The sequence below is a fragment of the Mauremys mutica genome, chromosome 7 (assembly GCF_020497125.1).
Source record: "Mauremys mutica isolate MM-2020 ecotype Southern chromosome 7, ASM2049712v1, whole genome shotgun sequence".
In the NCBI taxonomy this organism is placed as follows: domain Eukaryota; kingdom Metazoa; phylum Chordata; order Testudines; family Geoemydidae; genus Mauremys; species Mauremys mutica.
This window is the reverse complement of record NC_059078.1, coordinates 31,318,588-31,340,425: the sequence shown is the minus strand read 5'-3', so window position 1 is coordinate 31,340,425 and position 21,838 is coordinate 31,318,588. Positions and strand designations below refer to the sequence as shown.

Here is a 21,838-nt window from a genome sequence, read left to right as displayed (position 1 = left end):
AAGCTGATCATGTTAATGTTTCAGGGTAGAATCTTTAAAGGAGTTCAAAGAAGTTTGGTTCCTTAGCCTCCTTTAAAAATCCCAGTCTAAATGATTGCCAGACATCTATATGGCTCTCCTGTGTGCAGCCATGTTGGGTTGGAGGTTTCCTTTCTGATATTATCCAGTAATAAAACACTGCAGTTTTAGACATACCTTTCCCTCTCCTTACTAAAACAGTCTAGGACTGGTGACCCTAGAATAATAATAATAATTAATTAATACCTAGCTCTTATAGAGCTCTTCATCCAGATGTCTCAAAGTGCATCAGTGTCATTCTCATTTTACAGATAGGCTTGGGAGGTCACTTGCCTAAGGTTACCCAGCGGGCCACTGGCAGAGCCAGGAATTGAACTCAGGTTCCATCAGCCCCATATAACATAGCTATAACTGTACAGTCCTGCCAGTGACAACCATAGTAGCAGCAGGAGGTGATAATATTGTGTTGCATGTTATATTCCTTCTCCCCCTTCACTTGGGAGTCTGAGCTCAGTGAGAAATCACCATTTTTGCTTAGCAAGTGGAGTTCTGCAAAGCTTGTTTGTTTCTGTTGTTGCTGTTCCTTTCTCAACTAGTGTTGCTAGACTGGGCAGCACGCAGCTACACGGACTGTATTGTGCAGAGAATGGGGCAGAAAGGAAATTAGATCATTATTGAGTGACAGCAGGTTCATTTGTTGGGGGCTTATTCTGGTCATTTGACTGACTGGAGATTTTTGGTTATTTTTTTAGGAATGAGATTTTCAAAAGCAGCTCCCCTCCGATCCACCCCCACCTCTGCTTAGCTAGAGCTTAGAAGGATCTTCGTATGTAAATCATTCCAGAGATCAGGCTTATAATACTAAAAATTAGCACTCACTAGGCGTGACTGTGATTTCATTTGCAGTGCAGTAAATCAGGAATAACACCACTGAAGTCAATGAAGTTGCTTTGGTATAAAACTAATGTGAGATCAAAATCAGGCCCTGTATGTAACTCCACTGACTTCAATGGAGCCACTCCTTATTTACATCAATGTAAATTAGGTCAAAAGGAGGGCAATAATGAGTCTTATTTTACAGAAAGGGAAACTGAGGCACACACAAACAATTTGTTCTTCTCACAGCCTCAGGCTCTCAGTGCTGTGCTTGGACAGTGCCTCTACCACTAGTCCAGAATAAGAGCTATGCCTAATGCGTGGACAAGAACTACAGCTGGTGTAAATTGACATAGCTCCATTAAAGTTAATGCAGCTACAGTGATTGAGGATCTGCCCCTGTGCTTTTAAGGTACGTAAATGAAGTCATGGGGCAAAAACTGCACACAAATCCAACTCCTGGTATAGCCATGCACATGCTCCAATAGCACTGTTGCTCCTTTTTGACCTAAACAGCTAGTCAAAATTGTAGGAGCCTGGGGATGTTCCAGCTGGAAGCAGAAATTGATGGAGTCTGGTATTTTCTTTGATATAGTTTTGTTTATTTACAAAGAATGGACAAAGTCCCGAGTCTCTGAATCCAGAAGGAATCAAATAGCAGGGAACAGCTTCCTTTGCTCACAGCACCGAGAACATGCTTTTCAGCCTGCTCCCCGACCCAAAAACTTCTGCCCAGGTTTCTTCCAGGGACAGCCACACACATTTTCAGCTGCTTCTTTAGTCTCTCTCTCTCTCTCTCTCTGGCTACTCTCCCAGCGCTGGCGCTTTGACTACACTTAGCGCTAGTGCTAGTGCTAGTGCTGTCCGTACTCCACCTCCCTGTGGGGAATAACGTACAGCGCTGGGAGCCGCTTTGACCACACTGGCGCTTTGCAGCGCTGGAGAGGGTGTGTTTTCACACCCTGCTGCAGCGCTGCAAATTTGCAAGTGTAGCCAAGGCCTCTGTGGGTATGTCTACACCGCAAGCGCTATAGTAGCACAACTGCAACACTCCAGCTACAATGCTGTGGTGATGTAATGTAGACAGACACTTGGTAGAGCAATGGAAGGGGTTTTTCCGTGGCTGCAGTAGCAGTAAATCCACCCCCTGGAGAAGCAGTAGCAAGGTTGACAGAAGAATTCTTCTTCATAGAATCATAGAATCATAGAATTCAAGATCAGAAGGGACCAATATGATCATCTAGTCTGACCTCCTGCAAGATGCAGGCCACATAAGCCGATCCCCCCACTCCTTTAGCAAGCGACCCCTGCCCCATGCTTTGGAGGAAGGCGAAAAACCTCCAGGGCCACAGCCAATCTACCCTGGAGGAAAATTCCTTCCCGACCCCAAATATGGCGGTCAGCTGAACCCCGAGCATGCGGGCAAGACTCTCCAGCCATACCCTCAGGAAAAAGGTTAAGAATATCATATCATTGACCCATGTACCATTTACCAGTGTGGCACTTAATTAACCTATTGACTAAGCCCGGTATCCTATCATACCATCTCCTCCATAAACTTATCTAGCTTAATCTTAAAGTCATGGAGGTCCTTCGCCCCCACTGTTTCCCTCGGTAGGCTGTTCCAGTATTGCACTCCCCTGATAGTTAGAAACCTTCGTCTAATTTCAAGCCTAAATTTCCTGACTGACAATTTATATCCGTTTGTCCTCGTGTCCACATTAGCACTGAGCTGAAATAATTCCTCTCCTTCCCTGGTATTTATCCCTCTGATATATTTAAAGAGTGCAATCATATCTCCTCTTATCCTTCTTTTGGTTAGGGAAAACAAACCGAGCTCCTCAAGTCTCCTTTCATACGACAGGCCTTCCATTCCTCGGACCATTCTAGTGGCCCTTCTTTGTACCTGTTCCAGTTTGAATTCATCCTTCTTAAACATGGGAGACCAAAACTGCACACAATACTCCAGATGAGGTCTCACCAACGCCTTATATAACGGGACTAGCACCTCCTTATCCCTACTAGAAATACCTCACCTAATGCATCCCAAGACCGCATTTGCTTTTTTAACGGCCACATCACATTGCCTGCTCATAGTCATCCTACGATCAACCAGGACTCCTAGGTCCTTCTCCTCCTCCGTTACTTGCAACTGGTGCGTCCCTAGCTTATAACTAAAATTCTTGTTAGTCATCCCTAAATGCATAACCTTACACTTCTCACTATTGAATTTCATCCTGTTACTAATACTCCAGTTTACAAGGTCATCCAAATCTCCCTGGAGGATATCCCGATCCTTTTCCGAATTGGCGATACCTCCCAACTTGGTGTCGTCTGCAAACTTTATCAGCCCACTCCTACTCTTGGTTCCCAGGTCAGCAATAAATAGATTGAATAAAATCGGACCCAAAACCGAACCTTGAGGAACTCCACTGGTAACCCTCCTCCAACCCGACAGTTCCCCCTTCAATACTACCCTCTGCAGTCTCCCCTTTAACCAGCTTCTTATCCACCTTTGGATTTTCATTTCAATCCCCATCTTTTCCAATTTAACCAGTAATTCCTCATGCGGTACCGTATCAAACGCCTTACTGAAATCCAGATATATTAGATCCACCGCATTTCCCTTGTCTAAAAAATCTGTTACTTTCTCAAAGAAGGAGATCAGGTTGGTTTGGCACGATCTACCTTTCGTAAATCCATGCTGTAAACTATCCCAGTTGCCATCGGCCTCCTGCTCTGTAACCACTCTCTCTTTTAAAATTTTTTCCATGACTTTGCATACTACAGATGTTAAACTAACAGGGCTGTAGTTACCCGGGTCACTTTTTTTCCCCTTCTTGAATATAGGAACTACATTAGCTAATCTCCAGTCCAACGGTACAATCCCCGAATTTAGAGATTTATTATTCTTCTTCGAGTGATTGCTCCTATGCATTCCAGTTAGGTGTGTGCGCCGCGCGTGCACAGCATCTCGGAACTTTTTACCCTAGCAACACCGGCGGGCCGGCTGGCGCCCCCTGGAGTGGCGCCGCCATGGCGCGAGTGATATACCCCAGCCAGCCCGTCCGCTCCTCAGTTCCTTCTTACCGCCCGTGACGGCCAGTTGGAACTGTGGAGTGCTCTTCGTTCTCCACAACCCTAGCTTTCGCTTCTGATTTGTATATAGTTAGTTTGGTAGTTAGTTTGACAGTTACTTAGTTAGATAGTTAGTGTAAATAGATAAGGTAAAAGGGGGGGGCTTTTCCCCTTTTACCTCACCCGGTGCGGGCTCATGCCCAAGGCACCGGGCTTTAAGCCCTGCGCGGCGTGCCAGAGGCCTATGCCCATCGGAGACCCGCACGACGCCTGTCTCCGTTGCCTGGGCGAAGGGCACAGAACAGACAAGTGTTCGATCTGTTCGACTTTTAAACCGCGGACCCGAAAAGAGCGGGATATCCGCTTGAAGCAGATTTTGATGGAGGCGTCGCTTCAGCCACCGGCACCGTCCGCGCCGGCACCGCGAACTGCCTCGGTGCAGAGCGCACCGGCGGCAGCGAGCCGCTCCACCTCCGCGGCACCGCCGACGCAGAAAGCGGTTAAGAAGTCTCGGCACCGCTCGCTTTCGCCCGCGAAGAAGCAGAGGCTGGCGAAGGCACTGGCTCAGGCTTGCGCTGAGGACTCGGCGAAAGCGGCTGCGCTCCTGGCGGCCCCCGCGGTGCCCGTGCACAAGCCGTGCACCGGACCCTTGACTCCGGCGCCGCAAGGCCCGTCGAGTCCGGCGCCGCCACGCTCCCCGGTGCCGTCCGAGGTTGAGCCCCGGCTGCCGTCAATGCCGGAGACATTTACCTCCGCGCAAGAGCTGAGCAAGCTCATAGAGGCACCAGGCCTCCGGCCCCCGGCACCGCCGGTGCGGGCTGTCGTGTCGGCGGGAAAGCCGGTTGGAATGACCCGGCCACCGTCCCTGGACAGGCGACATGGACGACGCACCTGGTCCCGGTCCCGGTCCTGCGGCAGGTCTCCGTCCCATCGCTCGCGATCTCGGCACCGCTCGCCTTCGCGGCACCGATCGCCGTCGAAACGTCGGTCGCAGTCCCGGTACCGCTTGTCATCGCGGTACCGGTCGTACTCCCGACGCCGCACGAGGTCCAGGTCGCCATCGCGTCGGCACCATCGGAGATCGCCGTCCCGGCACCGCGATTCGCGCGGGCGTTCACGACACCGAAGGTCTCAGTCCCGGTCGAGCTCCCGGCACCGGTCGAGCTCCCGGCACCGTGACAGACGTCACTCCCGGTCGCCTTCCCGGTACCGCATGGAGCAACATCGCTCTTCCTTGCCATCCGGGGACGGACTGCCCCATTCTGCAGCGCACTCTGTGAGCGCCTCGGCACCTCCATGGCCATCTCGGCCCACGTCGGTCGCTTCCCGCACGGAAGGTTACGGACTCCTGCCACCTACCCCACAAGGCAATCCTCAAGGGGCGCAACCGTGGGGCTTCTGGGTTCCATGGGCCCAGTATGAGGCTCAGGGGGCGCCCTTTCCACCAAGGCCTCCCGCGACCGAGCGCAGGGTTCCAGAGGCGACAATAACCCGACCGGCCCCTTCGCCACCGGCGGCGGATGCTATACCGTTGGAGTCCCAGGGCCACGCGCAGCCCGCCCCCCCCCGAAGAGCAAGCAGCGGACCCCTCTTCGGAGGCGGTCGTCCAGGGGTTGTCCTCCTCGTCCTCGCCTGATGAGGCTGTGGCCGGCGCGGCGACAAAGGAGCCTCCACCCATCGATGTAAAGGCTCACCAAGACCTCCTTCGCCGCATGGCGACAGCTATGGCCTTGCCGGTAGAGGAGGTACAGGAAGACGAGGACCCCATTACGAACGTTGTTGGGGCGGACATGCCGGTGCGAGTTGCGCTGCCTTTTGTACGGACAGTGCAAAGGAATGCCACCGCTATCTGGCAGACGCCTGCGTCCGTGCCTCCTACGGCCCGTGGTGTTGAACGAAAGTACTCTGTCCCTCCCACGGGCTATGAATATTTGTACACACATCCGACCCCGGACTCCCTGGTAGTCCAGTCGGTCAATGACAGGGAACGCCACGGCCAACCGGCCCCTGCGCCCAAATCAAAGGACGCAAGGCATATGGACCTGCTAGCCCGAAAGGTCTATTCTGCTGGAGGCCTCCAAATGAGGATTGCCAATCAGATGGTCCTCCTCGCCAGGTATGTCTTTGATATCTTGACGTCCCTGGCGAAATTTACTGAGCTCCTGCCGACAGCCTCCCGCCAGGAGTTCGCGGCCATGTTGGAGGAGGGGAGGAGGTCGTCTAGATCCTCCATCACAGCCGCCCTCGACGCTGCGGACTCAGGTGCGAGGACCTTGGCCTCCGGTGTAATGATGCGGCGTATCGCCTGGCTGCAGTCTTCCACCCTGCCGCCGGAGGTCCAATATACACTACAGGACCTGCCATTCGATACAAAGGGGCTTTTCTCGGAAAAGACGGATTCTCGAATCCAGACTTTGAAGGATGGCCGTATCGTGATACGTACTCTAGGCATGCATACGCCAGTGACGCAGCGCAGGCCATTCCGTCCACAGCCCTCCCGACCGGCCTATCAGTCTCGGTATCGACCTTACAATAGCCGACGACCGGCCCAAAATCGCCGTCGCCCGTCCGGCAACCGCCGCAACCAGGGCCAGGCCGCTTCCAAGGCCCCTCAGGGGGCCAAGCAGGCCTTTTGATGGGTCGCTCGAGGACGGCCCATCACTCCCCCTACCGGATCCTTCCCCGTTATTTTACAACCGCCTCTCCCATTTCTTTTCGGCGTGGTCCCAATTAACAACAGACAACTGGGTGCTTCAAACAGTCCAGTCGGGATACCGCCTGCAATTTGTTTCGCCCCCTCCTTCCCACCCACCTTCCCTGTCCCTCTTCAGGGACCCCTCTCACGAGCAAGTCCTCTTACAAGAGGTCCAGACTCTGTTGAGCGTGGGTGCCATAGAAGCAGTGCCTCAAGACAGGCGGGGCAGGGGATTCTACTCCCGTTATTTTCTCATCCCTAAGGCGAAAGGCGGGCTACGTCCTATCCTGGACCTTCGCGAGCTGAACAAGTACCTGCTCAAGCCAAAGTTTCGCATGGTCACTCTGGGGACCATCATTCCCTCTCTGGATCCGGGAGACTGGTTTGCCGCCCTCGACATGAAGGATGCCTACTTCCATGTCGCGATCTATCCTCCCCATCGTCGTTACCTTCGGTTTGTGGTCAACGACACCCACTACCAGTTCGCAGTGTTGCCGTTCGGACTTTCCACCGCCCCGAGGGTGTTTACCAAATGCATGGCGGTAGTCGCCGCAGCCCTCCGACGTCGTCAGATACACGTTTACCCGTATCTCGACGACTGGCTGGTTCGAGGTCAGTCCCGGCAACTTGTGATGGACCAGATGGCAGAAATCCTGTCTCTCTTTCAGCGTCTCGGTCTTCTCATCAACACCGAGAAGTCCACTTTGATTCCGACGCAGCGGGTGGAGTTCATCGGAGCGGTCCTCGACTCCACAGTGGCCAGAGCCTGTCTCCCTCACGCTCGGCACCAGACGATGGTCTCCATCATCCGGGACCTCGTCGCCTTCCCTACCAAGACAGTGCGCTCCTGCCTCCGCCTCCTGGGCCACATGGCCTCGTGCATGTATGTCACCGCGTACGCGCGGCTCCACCTTCGTCCGTTCCAGTCGTGGCTCGCGTCGGTGTACCGGCCACATCGAGACCCCATCGACATGGTGGTCACGGTCACCAGGACGACCCGCGAGTCCTTCAACTGGTGGCTCGACCCGGAGGTCGTGTGTGCCGGAGTTCCGTTCCACCCTCCTCGCCCGTCCGTCACTCTGACCACGGATGCCTCAGCACTCGGTTGGGGGGCCCACCTGGGCGATCTCCACACGCAGGGCCTGTGGTCGGTCCAGGAGCTCGCCCTGCACATCAACGTTCGCGAGCTACGCGCCATCCGCCTGGCCTGTCGCACCTTCTGCACCCGCCTGCAAGGCCGTTGTGTGACGGTATTCACGGACAACACCACCGCAATGTTCTACGTGAACAAGCAGGGCGGAGCCCGCTCCTCCCCCCTCTGCAAGGAAGCGATGCTCCTGTGGGACTTCTGCGTGACCCACTCAATTCACCTGGAAGCATCCTTTCTTCCGGGAGTGCAGAACGCGCTGGCCAACCATCTCAGCAGGTCGTTCCTCTCCCACGAGTGGTCCCTCCGTCCAGATGTCGTCCACACAATCTTCCGGAGGTGGGGGTTTCCCCAAGTAGACCTATTCACCTCCAGAGAGAACAGGAAGTGCCACCTGTTTTGCTCGTTCCAGGGTCGCTCGCCAGGCTCCCTGTCAGACGCCTTCCTTTATCACTGGATGGATCGCCTCCTCTACGCCTTCCCTCTGTTCCCGCTCGTGCACCGAGTGCTCCTGAAGCTTCGGAGGGACAGAGCCCACGTCATTCTAGTAGCGCCGGCCTGGCCGAGGCAGCACTGGTACACCCTGCTGCTCGAGCTCTCCGTTCGGGAGCCCATCCCCCTTCCGTTGTGGCTGGACCTCATCACCCAGGATTTCGGCAGACTCCACCATCCGAACCTGCAGTCCCTCCATCTTACAGCTTGGTACCTGAGTGGCTGACCCACGCGGAGAGGGGCTGTTCTGCAGCGGTTCAACAGGTCCTGCTTGAGAGCAGAAAGCCTTCCACCCGCTCCACTTACCTGGCGAAGTGGAAGAGGTTTGCACTCTGGTGTGATCACCGAGGTCTTAATCCATTCCTGGTACCGGTCCCTACCATCCTGGACTACCTCTGGCACCTTAAGGAGCAAGGTCTGGCGGTCTCCTCCTTGAGAGTTCATCTGGCAGCGGTATCCGCCTTTCGTCCCTCCGTGGAAGGTCGGTCCATCTTCTCGAACCAGATGGTTTCCCGCTTCCTCAAGGGCCTGGACCGCTTGTACCCGCCGGTGCGGCGCCCTGCCCCAACCTGGGATTTGAACCTCGTGTTGGCCAAGCTGATGGGTCCTCCGTTCGAGCCCTTAGCCACGTGCTCCCTGCTCTACCTCTCGTGGAAGACGGCCTTCCTCATTGCCATTACATCAGCGAGGCGAGTTTCTGAGCTTCGCGCTCTAACGGTTAATCCGCCATACACGGTCTTCCATGGGGACAAGGTGCAGCTTCGCCCTCATCCGGCCTTCCTCCCGAAGGTAGTGTCAGCTTTCCATCTCAACCAGGAGATCTTCCTCCCGGTGTTCTTCCCGAAGCCGCATGCCTCGCCTCGGGAACAGCAGCTGCATACCCTCGACGTCCGTAGAGCGCTCGCTTTCTACATCGAGCGGACTAAGCCCTTCCGGCGTTCGCCCCAGCTGTTCGTAGCGGTTGCTGACCGCATGAAGGGAGAGCCGATATCCTCCCAGCGGATTTCCTCCTGGGTCACTGCGTGTATCCGGACCTGCTACGAGCTGGCTCGCGTACCACCAGGCCGCGTTACTGCACACTCGACGAGGGCGCACGCCTCATCTGTTGCCTTCCTGGCCAACGTTCCGATCCAGGACATCTGTCGAGTGGCCACCTGGTCTTCGGTCCACACCTTCGCCTCCCACTACGCGTTGGTGCAGCAGTCTCGAGACGACGCAGCCTTCGGCTCCGCGGTATTATACTCCGCCACGTCTCACTCCGACCCCACCGCCTAGGTAAGGCTTGGGATTCACCTAACTGGGTCACGACCTGTGGGTTAGGTTTGCTTAACTACATTTCTTGGGGTGGTGGATTTTTCACACCCCTGAGCCATCAAAAGAAATGGGATATGCTTGTTCCTGTCCCTTTGGTGCTGTTTTGCAAAGTTAGCCAGCTGACACCGCCCCCAACCCTCCCGGCCAAGCCCTACTGAAGCTTTCCACCATCCCATCAGATTGTAGGTGTGAGTTTTGTGGACGTCTAGAATCTCAGAAACCTGTTGAAACGCTTTGGATTCAAAGTCTCTCCCTTGATCTGTGTGTAACTCACCCAAGACTGCAGATCTGGTGAATTCATTCATTCATTTGGTCCCCTGCAATTTTCACAGCCTCTTGATTTTTTTATTGGGTAAGCTGTAGACCACTTTGTGAAGTAGTTCATTAGCTAATAGCTACCAGCAGGTATTGATTGTCAGCCTCTGTCTCAGGCAAGGGTCCCAAGAACATCAATGGTAATGCACTCCGTTGGTGTCCCCTCAAGATACTACTGCAAAGGGGCTCTCCCTGTTTCAGGGGGACCATCTTCGCAATGCAAACAGCATATGTCTTGTACCAACTGTCTTGGCTGCTTTTTACCCAGTAGAACTTATCCCTTAATTTGTCTAAGGTTTTTGCAACCCCAAAATGTCCTGCAGTTATAAGATAATGACATAACCTTAAGACCTCCTTTTTCAGTGTACCAGTACCCATCATCTTCTGGTTTCTCTCATCACCTCTAAAATATTTCATTTTTAAATTCCAAGCTTTCCCACTGTGACCAGAAAGATTTCACTGTGAGGAGACACTACATTCCAGGGTGGATACATTTTCCAGTTGATTTTCCAATATGCCCTATCCTGTATCCGGGGGAAGTTTTTAGTTGCGCTGGAGTCCATTTCTTCTACCTCTTTCCCCAGTCTTTTTGGTGGATGAACCAGGCACAGAGGCATTTCTGCAAATTAGACTAGAGGAAAGGAGTAGAGGCACTCCCATTCCCTTGAGCAGCTAATTCCTTGCTCTCCTGCTTGGGGCAGTGTTTGCAATTAGCCTCTCAAGAGACCTGTCTGGACAAGGGCATCAGCATTACTATGCTTACGGCCATGCCTCTGTGTGATTGCAAAATTGTAACACTGCAGTTTCTCCAACCCCCTGGCAAGCTGTCCCTCAAGATTCCTGAATCTAAAGAGCCATTGCAGGTCTGTCCTGACCATAATCTTCCTCGCACACAAAGAGTGATGAAAATGTTCTATAGATTTAACCACAGCTAGGAGTTCTTTTTTGGGTGGTGTCATAATTTCTCTCAGGACTCTCAGAACTGCCCCCAATCTGTAAGCACTAGCGCCTGTGTCCAGTCTGAAAAGGGTTTTGAATCATGGATGGGCCAAGACGGGAGTGGTCAGAAGAGCCTTTGTTGACTCTGAAAATACTACACCGTATTCTGATGACCAGTGAAGTGGTTTCCCTTTCTCACCCAACCTGGGCAGTGGTTTTGCAATATTGGCAAATCCACAAATAAACCTTCCGTAACAGGAGCAGAGCCCTGTAAAACACTGCACAGCTGAGAGTGTCTGGGGAATTGGCCAGCTCTGTACAGCCACAGTTTTCTTCTGGTCAGTGGAAATTCCCCCCTTGCTAATTGTGTGCACACTGCACAGTTGCCAACTTTCACACGATACATAAACGCCCCGACTTTCACAATAAGCCAAAAATAATTTTAAAACAAGGCCAAAACAAGCCAATCTCTAAGAACCCCAACATACTATGTAACTAGATCCCTCCGGCGTGCAGTCTGGGTCTGTGGTGGGCCTGCTGTGCACCCCTGAATCTCTCCCCCCCTTGCCCCTGCTTGCCCCCCCTTGCCAGCAGAACAGTCTAAGGGCTGGTCTACACTAACGCAGTAAGTCGATCTAAGTTACACTTATAATATAGATATAACTTAGGTCAATTTACAGCAGTGTCTACACTGCGCAATGTCGACAGGAGATGCTCTCTTGCTTGCTGGGAGCCAATCAGAAAAAAGAAGCTACAAGCCAAAAATTAGCCAACAAGCAACTCACAGGCCAATTAAGCCAAAAACAAGCCCAATTTCTGTTTTTTCCGCAGGTTTGGCATGTCTGGCCCACTGCAGATTACCTCTTTTTGGAATCAGTCACATTTCTTTGGGTTCAGTTTCAAACTGGCCACCTTCAACTTATCACAGACCATTTGTAAATGTTTTAGTTCCTGCTCAACTCTTTATGCATGCACCAGAATATCATCTAGGTATAATAGACAGGCTGAGAGGCATCCCACATAATAACCTCTCCATTAGCCTCTCAGTGCACAAACCGAAAGCCACCACTTTAAATTGCCACAAGCCTTGTCCTGCTGTGAAAAGTTTTTCCCTCTCTCTTTTGGATCCACTTCCACTTGCCATACCCACTTTTTACAGCATCAAGGTTATCATTTAATTTTCTACAGTCCACACAGAATCTGGTGCTGCCATTCTTTTTCTTAACCAGAACTATGAGTGAGCCCCAACGACTGGTTGAAGGCTTGATATGCCTTCCATTCCTGATACCTTTTCTCAATGGCCTGTAGAGCCTCTTCCCTTTTAGCTTCTGGTAACCGGTGAGATGGCTGTTTAATGGGTTGGTTTCCCCCAGTATCAATCTTGTGTTGGACCAGTTGAGTAGAACCTATATCTTTGTTGGATAAGGAGAACAATTCTTAATTTCTAACCAGAAAGTCTTAAGCCATGTCTATGCTACTGGCTAAACTGGCACTGGTGTGATGGATGCAGCGGTGCCGGTTTAGAGGGTCTGGTGAAGACACACGAAGTCAATCGGAGAGCACTCTCCCCTCCACATTTGTACTCTACCTCCCTGACAGTACGTTCAGACTACCCGCCGTATCGGCGGATAGCAATCGATTTTTCGGGGATCGATATATCGCGTCTCATCTAGACGCAATATATCCATTTCCCCGAACGCGCGCCCGTCGACTCCGGAACTCTACCGGAGCGAGCGGCGGTAGCGGAGTCGACACGGGGAGCCGCGGACGTTGATCCCGCGCCATGAGGACCCGAGGTAAATCGATCTAAGATACTTCGTTGTGTATCTTAGATCGACCCCCCCCCCCAGTGTAGACCAGCTCTGAGAGGTGGAAGCTATGGTGACGGGAGAGCATCTCCTGTCGACATTGCGCAGTGTAGACACCACTGTAAATTGACCTAAGTTATATCGACTTCAGTTACATAACTTGCGTAACTGAACTAGTGTAACTTAGATCGACTTACAGCGTTAGTGTAGACCAACCCTTAGACTGTTCTGCTGTTCCCTGGGTAAGTGTACAGCACTGTGCTGGAACAAGTCCAACTCTGGGAGCTCACTTTCCCAATTGTCGTTTTCTTCTATAACAGTATTTACCAGATACCCAGCTCACATTTCGCAACTGCAGTGCCTTTTCTCACTATTTGCTGTTTGTCAGAGTCATTCAGCAAAGGAAATGGGATCAGTTCTTGTTTCAGAACTACAAGAACGTTAGGAGCTAAGATTCCCCTGAGAATACACATCACAGATCCTATACACACTCAGTAGCCAAACTCCCATTATTACTGTTTAGCTGCCCAGATCTAAACAAAAACTGGGGCTGATCCTTGTATCCCCAAGCTTTTCTTCTTCAGCTTAATGTCCCCCCATTTCTCAAACTAGGAGAGGAGCTTTCACTAGACACTTGTAATATTCTGTCTTGGCCTTCCTTAAATGTATAACACTCCTTTTTGTGGCTAGTTTTGTCAAAGTAACAGCATTTAACTGAATTGTTTTCCTTTAATTTTTTTAATTATTGCCAATTTCCTTTGTACAAATAATATTTATCATTTGTTCCAATCATTTAATTTGTTGTGATCCAGATTAGAATCCTCCTTTCCATCATATATATTAGAAACAGAATTGTAGTTGCAGGGATCAAGGTAATCAACTTCCATCTTCCTCACTAATAGCTGCTTCCTCTTCAAGATTCAAGTTCTGTAGCAAAATCCACAGCCTCTCAGAATGACTTTGAGCTCCTTTCCTTGATACTGATCTGCAAGTCAGGGTCCAGCTGAGCGTCTACACATTGATCGATTGCCCATCTATCCTGGATGGCCTTTGTGATATGCGGATATGCCAGGCACATAAGTCTTTGAGGTCCTCTGCTAGTTCAAGTGGAGTTTCTTCTTTCCCTTTTTTTCTAGATATTAGCTGTGCCCTGGCTAGCTCAGATTGATGGCTGACTCCAGACTGCATGTCAAGGGCTTGTACCAGGTTTGGATAACTCCATCTCTTTTCTGGGGTTAAGTTCTGCAGCACTATCAGAGCTGGGCCACTCAAGTTAGACAAAAAGGGGGGTTACTAGTGTCCATCTCACAGCACTGATTTGAGCTAGAATATTGAATTGAGCCAAATAAGCCTCCCAGCGAGTTTTCCCCTCAAAGATTGTAGGTTTTTGCATCACTGGAGCTGGCCCCTCAGGGACTTTGTGGGTTACAAACAGGGTAGACAACTGTTGTAAATGTCTGGTCTTACCAGAGTCCTCTGGCTGGTTCAATTTCTTATCCAGGCAGCTGTCTTCCACTGTGATGCTTTGGTTTTCTTTTGGAACTGAATTTTCAGCTCCTAGTCCTTACTGCTGCCTATAGAATCATATAATATTAGGGTTGGAAGGGACCTCAGGAGGTCATCTAGTCCAACCCCCTGCTCAAAGCAGGACCAATCCCCAGACAGATTTTTACCTCAGTTCCCTAAATGGGCTCCTCAAGGATTGAACTAACAACCCTGGATTTAGCAGGCCAATGCTCAAACCACTGAGCTATCCCTCTCTGTTAGCAAGTTTCAAGTTGGCTAAAGCTTTCCTGGTCTCCACTATTTAATGGACAAAACCTCTGGTCTATGGCACTCAGGTGCTGGTCACCTCTTTGACCTGTCTTGTCATTCCAGCCTGGAGCTTTGTAGCTGGGCTTCCCAACCTGTCTGAACATAAGGAGTTGTTGCTCCCACACCGATTTGACCTCTGCCTGAAAATCAACCCTCTGCCCTTTCTGGAATCTTCCAGATGCTGCTTTACTTTCTGTTGTGAAGCTTCAAGGTCCTATTTCAGTTCCTTCTTTGATTCCTCCATCTTGGTTCAACAGGAATACCAGCACACAATTTTTCTCCTTGGAGACTGGATCCCACTCTTGACCTCAGTGTTGCCCCTTTTTGACCCGAGCAGCTAGCCAAAGTTTTAGGACCCTGGGGATGTTCCAGTTGGAAGTAGAAATTGATGGAGTCTAGTATTTTCTTTGATGCAGTTTTGTTTATTTACAAAGAATGGACAAAGTCCTGAAACTCTGAACCCAGAAGCAATCAAATAGCAGGAAACAGCTTCCTTTGCTCACAGCCTGCTCCCCTGACCAAAAACCTCTCCCCGGGTCTCTTTCAGCTGCTCCCTTAGACTCTCTCTGACTTCCTCAGTTTTTCTGTTCTGCCTTCCTCCCTAACTCTCCCACCCCCCTGAAAAGAATAATCAACAAAAAGGCCTGGGGTGAGTTCATACACTTTTTGTCTTAGGTGGAAGTTTTAACTCAATCTATAACAAAGTTCCACCCAGTTTATAACAATCATAAAATCATTGAATATCAGGGTTGGAAGGGACCTCAGGAGGTCATCTAGTCCAACCCCCTGCTCAAAGCAGGACTAATCCCCAACTAAATCATCACAGCCAGGGCTTTGTCAAGCCGGGGCTTAAAAACCTCTAAGGAAGGAGATTCAACCACTTCCCTAGGTAACCCTTCCAGTGCTTCACCAGCCTCCTAGTGAAAATGTTTTTCCTAATATCCAACCTAAACCTACCCCACTGCAACTTGAGACCATTGCTCCTTGTTCTGTCATCTGTCACCACTGAGAACAGTCTAGATCCATCCTCTTTGGAACCCCCTTTCAGTTAGTTGAAAGCAGCTATCAAATCCCCCCTCATTCTTCTCTTCTGCAGACTAAACAATCCCAGTTCCTTCAGCCTCTCCTCATAAGTCATGTGCTCCAGCCCCCTAATCATTTTTGTTGCCCTCTGCTGGACTCTTTCCAATTTTTCCACATCCTTCTTGTAGTGTGGGGCCCAAAACTGGACACAGTACTCCAAATGAGGCCTCACCAATGCCGAATAGAGGGGAATGATCACGTCCCTCCATCTGCTGGCAGTGCCCCATCTTATACAGCCCAAAATGCCGTTAGCCTTCTTGGCAACAAGGGCACACCGTTGACGCAGCTTCTCGTCCACTGTAACCCCTAGGTCCTGTTCTGCAGAACTGCTGCCTAGCCACTCAGTCCCTAGTCTGTAGCAGTGGATTGGATTCTTCCGTCCTAAGTGCAGGACTTTGCACTTGTCCTTGTTAACTTGCTGGCAAGAATACTGTGGGAGACCATGTCAAAAGCTTTGCAAAAGTCAAGAAATAACACATCCACTGCTTTCCCCTCATCCACAGAGCCAGTTATCTCGTCATAGAAGGCAATTAGGTTAGTCAGGCATGACTTGCCCTTGGTGAATCCATGCTGACTGTTCCTGATCACTTTCTTCTCCTCTAAGTGCTTCAGAATTGATTCCTTGAGGATCTGCTCCATGATTTTTCCAGGAACTGAGGGGAGGCTGACTGGCCTGTAGTTCCCCAGATCCTCCTCCTTCCCTTTTTTAAAGATGGGCACTACATTAGCCTTTTTCCAGTCATCCGTGACCTCCCCTGGGATCGCCATGAGTTTTAAAAAATAATGGCCAATGGCTCTGCAGTCACATCCGCCAATTCCTTTAGCGCCCTTGGATGCAGTGCGTCCGGCCCCATGGACTTGTGCTCGTCCAGCTTTTCTAAATAGTCCTGAACCACTTCTTTCTCCACAGAGGGCTGGTCACCTCCTGCCCATGTTGTGCTACCCAGTGGAGTAGTTTGGGAACTGACCTTGTTCATGAAGAGAGGCAAAAAAACATTGAGTACATTAGCTTTTTCCACATCCTCTGTCACTAGGTTGCCTCCCTCATTCAGTAAGTGGCCCACACTTTGCTTGACTTTCTTCTTGTTGCTAACATACCTGAAGAAACCCTTCTTGTTATTATTAACATCTCTTGCTAGCTGCAACTCCAAGTGTGATTTGGCCTTCCTGATTTCACTCCTGCATGCCTCAGCAATATTTTTATACTCCTCCCTTGTCATTTGACCTAACTTCCACTTCTTGTAAGCTTCTTTTTTGTGTTTAAGATCAGCAAGGATTTCACTGTTAAGCCAAGCTGGTTGCCTGCCATATTTACTATTCTTTCTACACATTGGAATGGTTTGTTCCTGCAACCTCAATAAGGATTCTTTAAAATACAGTCAGCTCTCCTGGACTCCTTTCCCCCTCATGTTATTCTCACAGGGGACCCTGCCCATCAGTTCCCTGAGGGAGTCAAAGTCTGCTTTTCTGAAGTCCAGGGTCTGTATTCTGCTGCTCTCCTTTCTTCCTTGTGTCAGGATCCTGAACTCAACCATTTCATGGTTACTGCCTCCCAGGTTCCCATCCACTTTTGCTTCCCCTACTAATTCTTCCCTATTCATGAGCAGCAGGTCAAGAAGAGCTCTGCCCCTAGTTGGTTCCTCCAGCACTTGCACCAGGAAATTGTCCCCTACATTTTCCAAAAAACTTCCTGGATTGTCTGTGCACCGCTGTATTGCTCTCCCAGCAGATATCGGGGTGATTGGAGTCCCCCATGAGAACCAGGGCCTGTGATCTAGTAACTTCTGTTAGTTGCCAGAAGAAAGCCTCGTCCACCTCATCCCCCTGGTCTGGTGGTTTATAGCAGACTCCCACCACGACATCACCCTTGTTGCTCACACTTCTAAACTTAATCCAGAGACTCTCAGGTTTTTCTGCAGTTTCATACTGGCACTCTGAGCAGTCATACTACTCTCTTACATACAATGCAACTCCCCGACCTTTTCTGTCCTGCCTGTCCTTCCTGAACAGTTTATATCCATCCATGACAGTACTCCAGTCATGTGAGTTATCCCACCAAGTCTCTGTTATTCCAATCACATCATAATTCCTTGACTGTGCCAGGACTTCCAGTTCTCCCTGCTTGTTTCCCAGGCTTCTTGCATTTGTGTGTAGGCACTTAAGATAATTCACCGATCGTCCTGCTTTCTCAGTATGAGGCAGGAGTCCTCCCCTCTTGTGCTCTCCTGCTCGTGCTTCCTCCCAGTATCCCACTTCTCCACTTACCTCAGGGCTTTGGTCTCCTTCCCCCGTAAACCTAGTTTAAAGCCCTCCTCATGAGTCAGCCAGCCTGCTTGCAAAGATGCTCTTCCCTCTCTTCGTTAAGTGGAGCCCGTCTCTGCCTAGCACTCCTTCTTCTTGGAACGCCATCCCATGGTCAAAGAATCCAAAGCCTTCTCTCCAACACCATCTGCGTAGCCATTTGTTGACTTCCACGATTCGACAGTCTCTACCCAGGCCTTTTCCTTCCACAGGGAGGATGGATGAGAACACCACTTGTGCCTCAAATTCATTTATCCTTCTTCCCAGAGCCACGGTGTCTGCAGTGATCCGCTCAGGGTCATTCTTGGTAGTATCATTGGTGCACACATGGAGAAGCAGGAAGGGGTAGCGATCCGAGAGCTTGATGAGTCTCGGCAGTCTCTCCGTCACATTGTGAATCCTAGCTCCTGGCAAGCAGCACACGTCTCGGTTTTCCTGGTTGGGATGGCAGATAAATGACTCAGTCCCCTGAGGAGGGGGTCCCCAACCACCACCACCCACCTTCTTCTCTTGGGAGCGGTGGCTGTGGAACTCCCATCCCTAGGACAGTGCATCTCATGCCTTCCAATCAGTGCTAATACTTGAAATGTTACTGTGAGAAGAGCTGCCCCAAAGGGAATCCTGCTTAATTCATTTGGCACAGACTGACATTTAAAAACCATCCTGAATTTCAAAAAGCTCTTGAGTTTTTAACAACATTGATATGTGCTGACGACTCCCCCTCTCATTACTGCAGGGTGTGCACATCACATAGCTTCCCCTCTACCTTTGGCACAAAGTTGTTTCTTTTAAAATGTGGTTTTGCGGAGATCTTTTGTTTGGGCTTTAAAATAGAAGGTAAAACAAACTCCCAGAGTCCAAACAGAGCTTTCAGCTGGTTGTCTTGCTTTTGTTTTTAAGTGGCTGCGAATGAAACATTGCAAATGTGGTTCACTTTGGAATGTTGAGTGACTCTCTTGCAAAATTCATCATGGCTGGGGATTGTCTGGAGGAGGAAGAACTGGCCTACAGTGTCTCAGCTGCTTGGCAGACACTCTTCTTTTCTTTCCAGAAGTGCTGAGTATACTGAGCAAAGAGGTCTGCTTGCTCTGAATAGTTGGGTATTTGACTGGAGTGTAAACAGGCCTGTGGTCAATAGTATTTTATGTTTCTTCGGTTGTTTGCATCATGGTAGTGCCTAAGGCCTCAACTGAGAGCAGAGGATTATTGTGCAATGTGCTGTAGATATGTAGCAATAAGCAGTCCCTTCCTTGAAGAGATCATAATATTTGTCTTCAAAGAGCTTTACATGCATTAACTGTTTAACCTGCCCAATACCCCTGTGACTTAGGGCAGTGTTATGGTTCCTATTTTTTAGTTTAGGGAAGCTGAGGCACAGAGAGGTGAAGAGATTTGTCCAAGGTTATGCACGGGGAGTCAGTAGCAGAGCCAAGAATCCAGGAATTCCTGTCTCCCAGTCCTGTAGTTGTATTGTATCTTTCTTTCAAGTGGTATCAGTAACTGGTTAGTTGTCATTCATCCATCTGAAAGATGAATGAGGAGATGGGAAGCTTTTTGAAACTTAGAAACATAAAAATTGTCATACTAGATCAGTCCAATGAATCCATCAAACTCAGTATTCCCACACTTCATGCTTTATCAGACCAGTGGACCTACGTAGTCCAGTATCCTGGCCTCCTTCCATCAGATTAAGAGTCCCTTTAGCATAGTACTCCCACCACTGAGCCTATGTCAGCTCAGATCAATGACTGACCAGTGTCCAGTACCAGATGCATCAGAGAAAGGTGTAAATTCCACGTAAGAGGCAATTCTTCAGGAGCATACTTATGGGGGAAGGGCGAGATGTTAAAAAGCACCTATGTGGAAGCTCCTAAACCACTTAGGCACTTTGGAAAGTCTCACTTGATGTTTCTTCCCAACCCCAGGCACTTAGTGCTTGGTTTAAGACATGAAGGTTGGTCTAATTTACAATTATTTATCCTCACTAGCATAACTATGGATTATATTCTTGTTTGCATAAATGTCTATTTTTGTGTATCCTCCTGATCTCTGTGACTCATGCATACACATTGACTTGTGGAACTCAGTGCCAATCATGGAAAAGCAGAATTCATTTCAAAAGCAATGATAATTTTAAAGGTTACTAGTGCTCCTTGAAATACATACTGAACTTCTCCAGCATAACTAAAAATGACTGATCTTGACTAAGATTAAAAACAAACTAACTTTTTTTTTTATTAATCTGTTTTATACAGTGTTTGACTGGAAGTGTGGTAAAACCTGGATTATGAATGGCAGAGTCAGGGAATGGAAGTTCATGCTCCTTTGCTGAGTTGACAAGTTTCATCTTCAAGAAAATTTAGAACAGAACAAATTGACTGGTGAAGCTGTGTGTTCCTAATCTCAGCCTCCACTGGGAACATGTCACTTGTCCAACTTCTTAGCACGTCTCCATTCAGCCTCATCAAATATGAATCACCCTGGATTTAATACATTTTGTTGATTCCAACTTTAAGAGTTTAAGCTGATTTTTCTGAGGCAACAGATTTACTGATGAACTCTCAAAAGACATCACAAGTGCCTGGAATGAATTACTTGGGTCATTTTGTTATCTGTGACATATCCAACAAAGTTTAGAAAGAGAAACTGTGAGTGGCTGGAATTAATTCCCTGAAGCATTTTGACAGTGAGAATTTTTCTCCTACATGTTACTACTCCATTTCCAAACATCTCTTTATAAAAAATGGCAGAAAACATTTAGATTATTTTTAAACCTGTTTTTTAGGATCCAAAAAGATACCCTCATCTGAGGGATTATTTTGATGGACTTTGCCAGGCCAGCTCTGAATAGTAAAGGCTTTAGTAATTGGCAAGATGTCCACCAAGGTTCCAATCTACCTGAAAAGAGGCAGTAGGAAGGGCAAGAAGGAAAAACTCCGAGATATCCTTTCTTCTGATATGATCAGCCCCCCCTTGGGAGACTTCAGACACACTATTCACATAGGGAGTGGTGGGGAGAATGATATGTTTGGGGATATTTCTTTCTTGCAAGGGAAATTCCACCTTCTACCAAGGACTGAAGGTAGCCTAGATTCTGACAGGGGCAGCCACTGTGGAGTGCCATTTGAGTTCTCAAGGACTGCTACTATCTCTGGTCATGAGCAACCATTTTCTGAAGCCCCCTCGCCACTCTTAAAGAATGCCATCTCACTGCCTGTCATTGGGGGTCCACAGGCTCTAATGTTGCCCTCTACCCAGGCCCCACCAAAGCCACCAAGGCTGCACCTTGATGATAAAGTTCAACCAGCTCTGCAAGGCAAGGAAGCTGTGGCAGAACTGACTTCATCCAAGGACAGCAGGACTTCTGAACCTATCTCTCACCTCTGCAGCCCCAATGAGCTGTTTGCCATCCCTCAGAATGGGTTTGTTGAAGAGAAAAATAAGGATGAGTCCTTTATGTCCCATGCTGGTTCCCTGCTCTCCCTCCATGTGGATCTGGGGCCTTCTATCTTGGACGATGTCCTTCAGGTCATGGATAAACACCAAGCTGGGAAAGTGATACAAGATTCTGGCAGGCAAGAAATCCTGACATGAAAACTAAAGGGACTTCCGTGGGGAAAGACTTTAAAATGTTGAGTTTTGTAGATAAGAATTTTTTCCCCAATATGGAATATGGTTAACTGGGCCAGCTTGAATTAGTGAATTTTATCCTGTTTGGAATCCCAATTGTGCATCTTATAGTAATAGGGTATTAAGCTTTTAGGAGTGTGTTGCTTACTTTTCACCAATGCACATCATACTGATGGGTTTTTTTTATGTTGCTTTCTGCAGGCCTTTGAATGTTGCTCAGTACTGAAAAATGTATGAAACTAAGATAAGTTCAGTATCAGCAATAAATTGCCGCTTAGCAATAAGACCTCTAACTTTACTGATATGAATAAATTTTAAGGGATATGA

General features: G+C 49.3%; 1 protein-coding gene across 3 annotated transcripts in view; it reads left to right on the top strand.

The window, feature by feature from the left end:
• The window catches only part of CDC42EP2 (CDC42 effector protein 2), a 35,993-nt gene extending 14,155 nt beyond the window's left edge, over positions 1 to 21,838 (top strand). For 2 of the 3 annotated variants that reach the window (XM_045025774.1, XM_045025772.1), the window contains exon 2: positions 20,137 to 21,838. In XM_045025774.1, coding sequence (XP_044881709.1) covers positions 20,756 to 21,475 — 720 coding nt within the window. In that variant the 5' untranslated portion in view covers positions 20,137 to 20,755 and the 3' untranslated portion in view covers positions 21,476 to 21,838. Of the gene's footprint in view, positions 1 to 346; positions 471 to 1,143; positions 1,307 to 20,136 lie in introns of those variants that run through there. The other variant, XM_045025773.1, reaches the window with a different exon arrangement.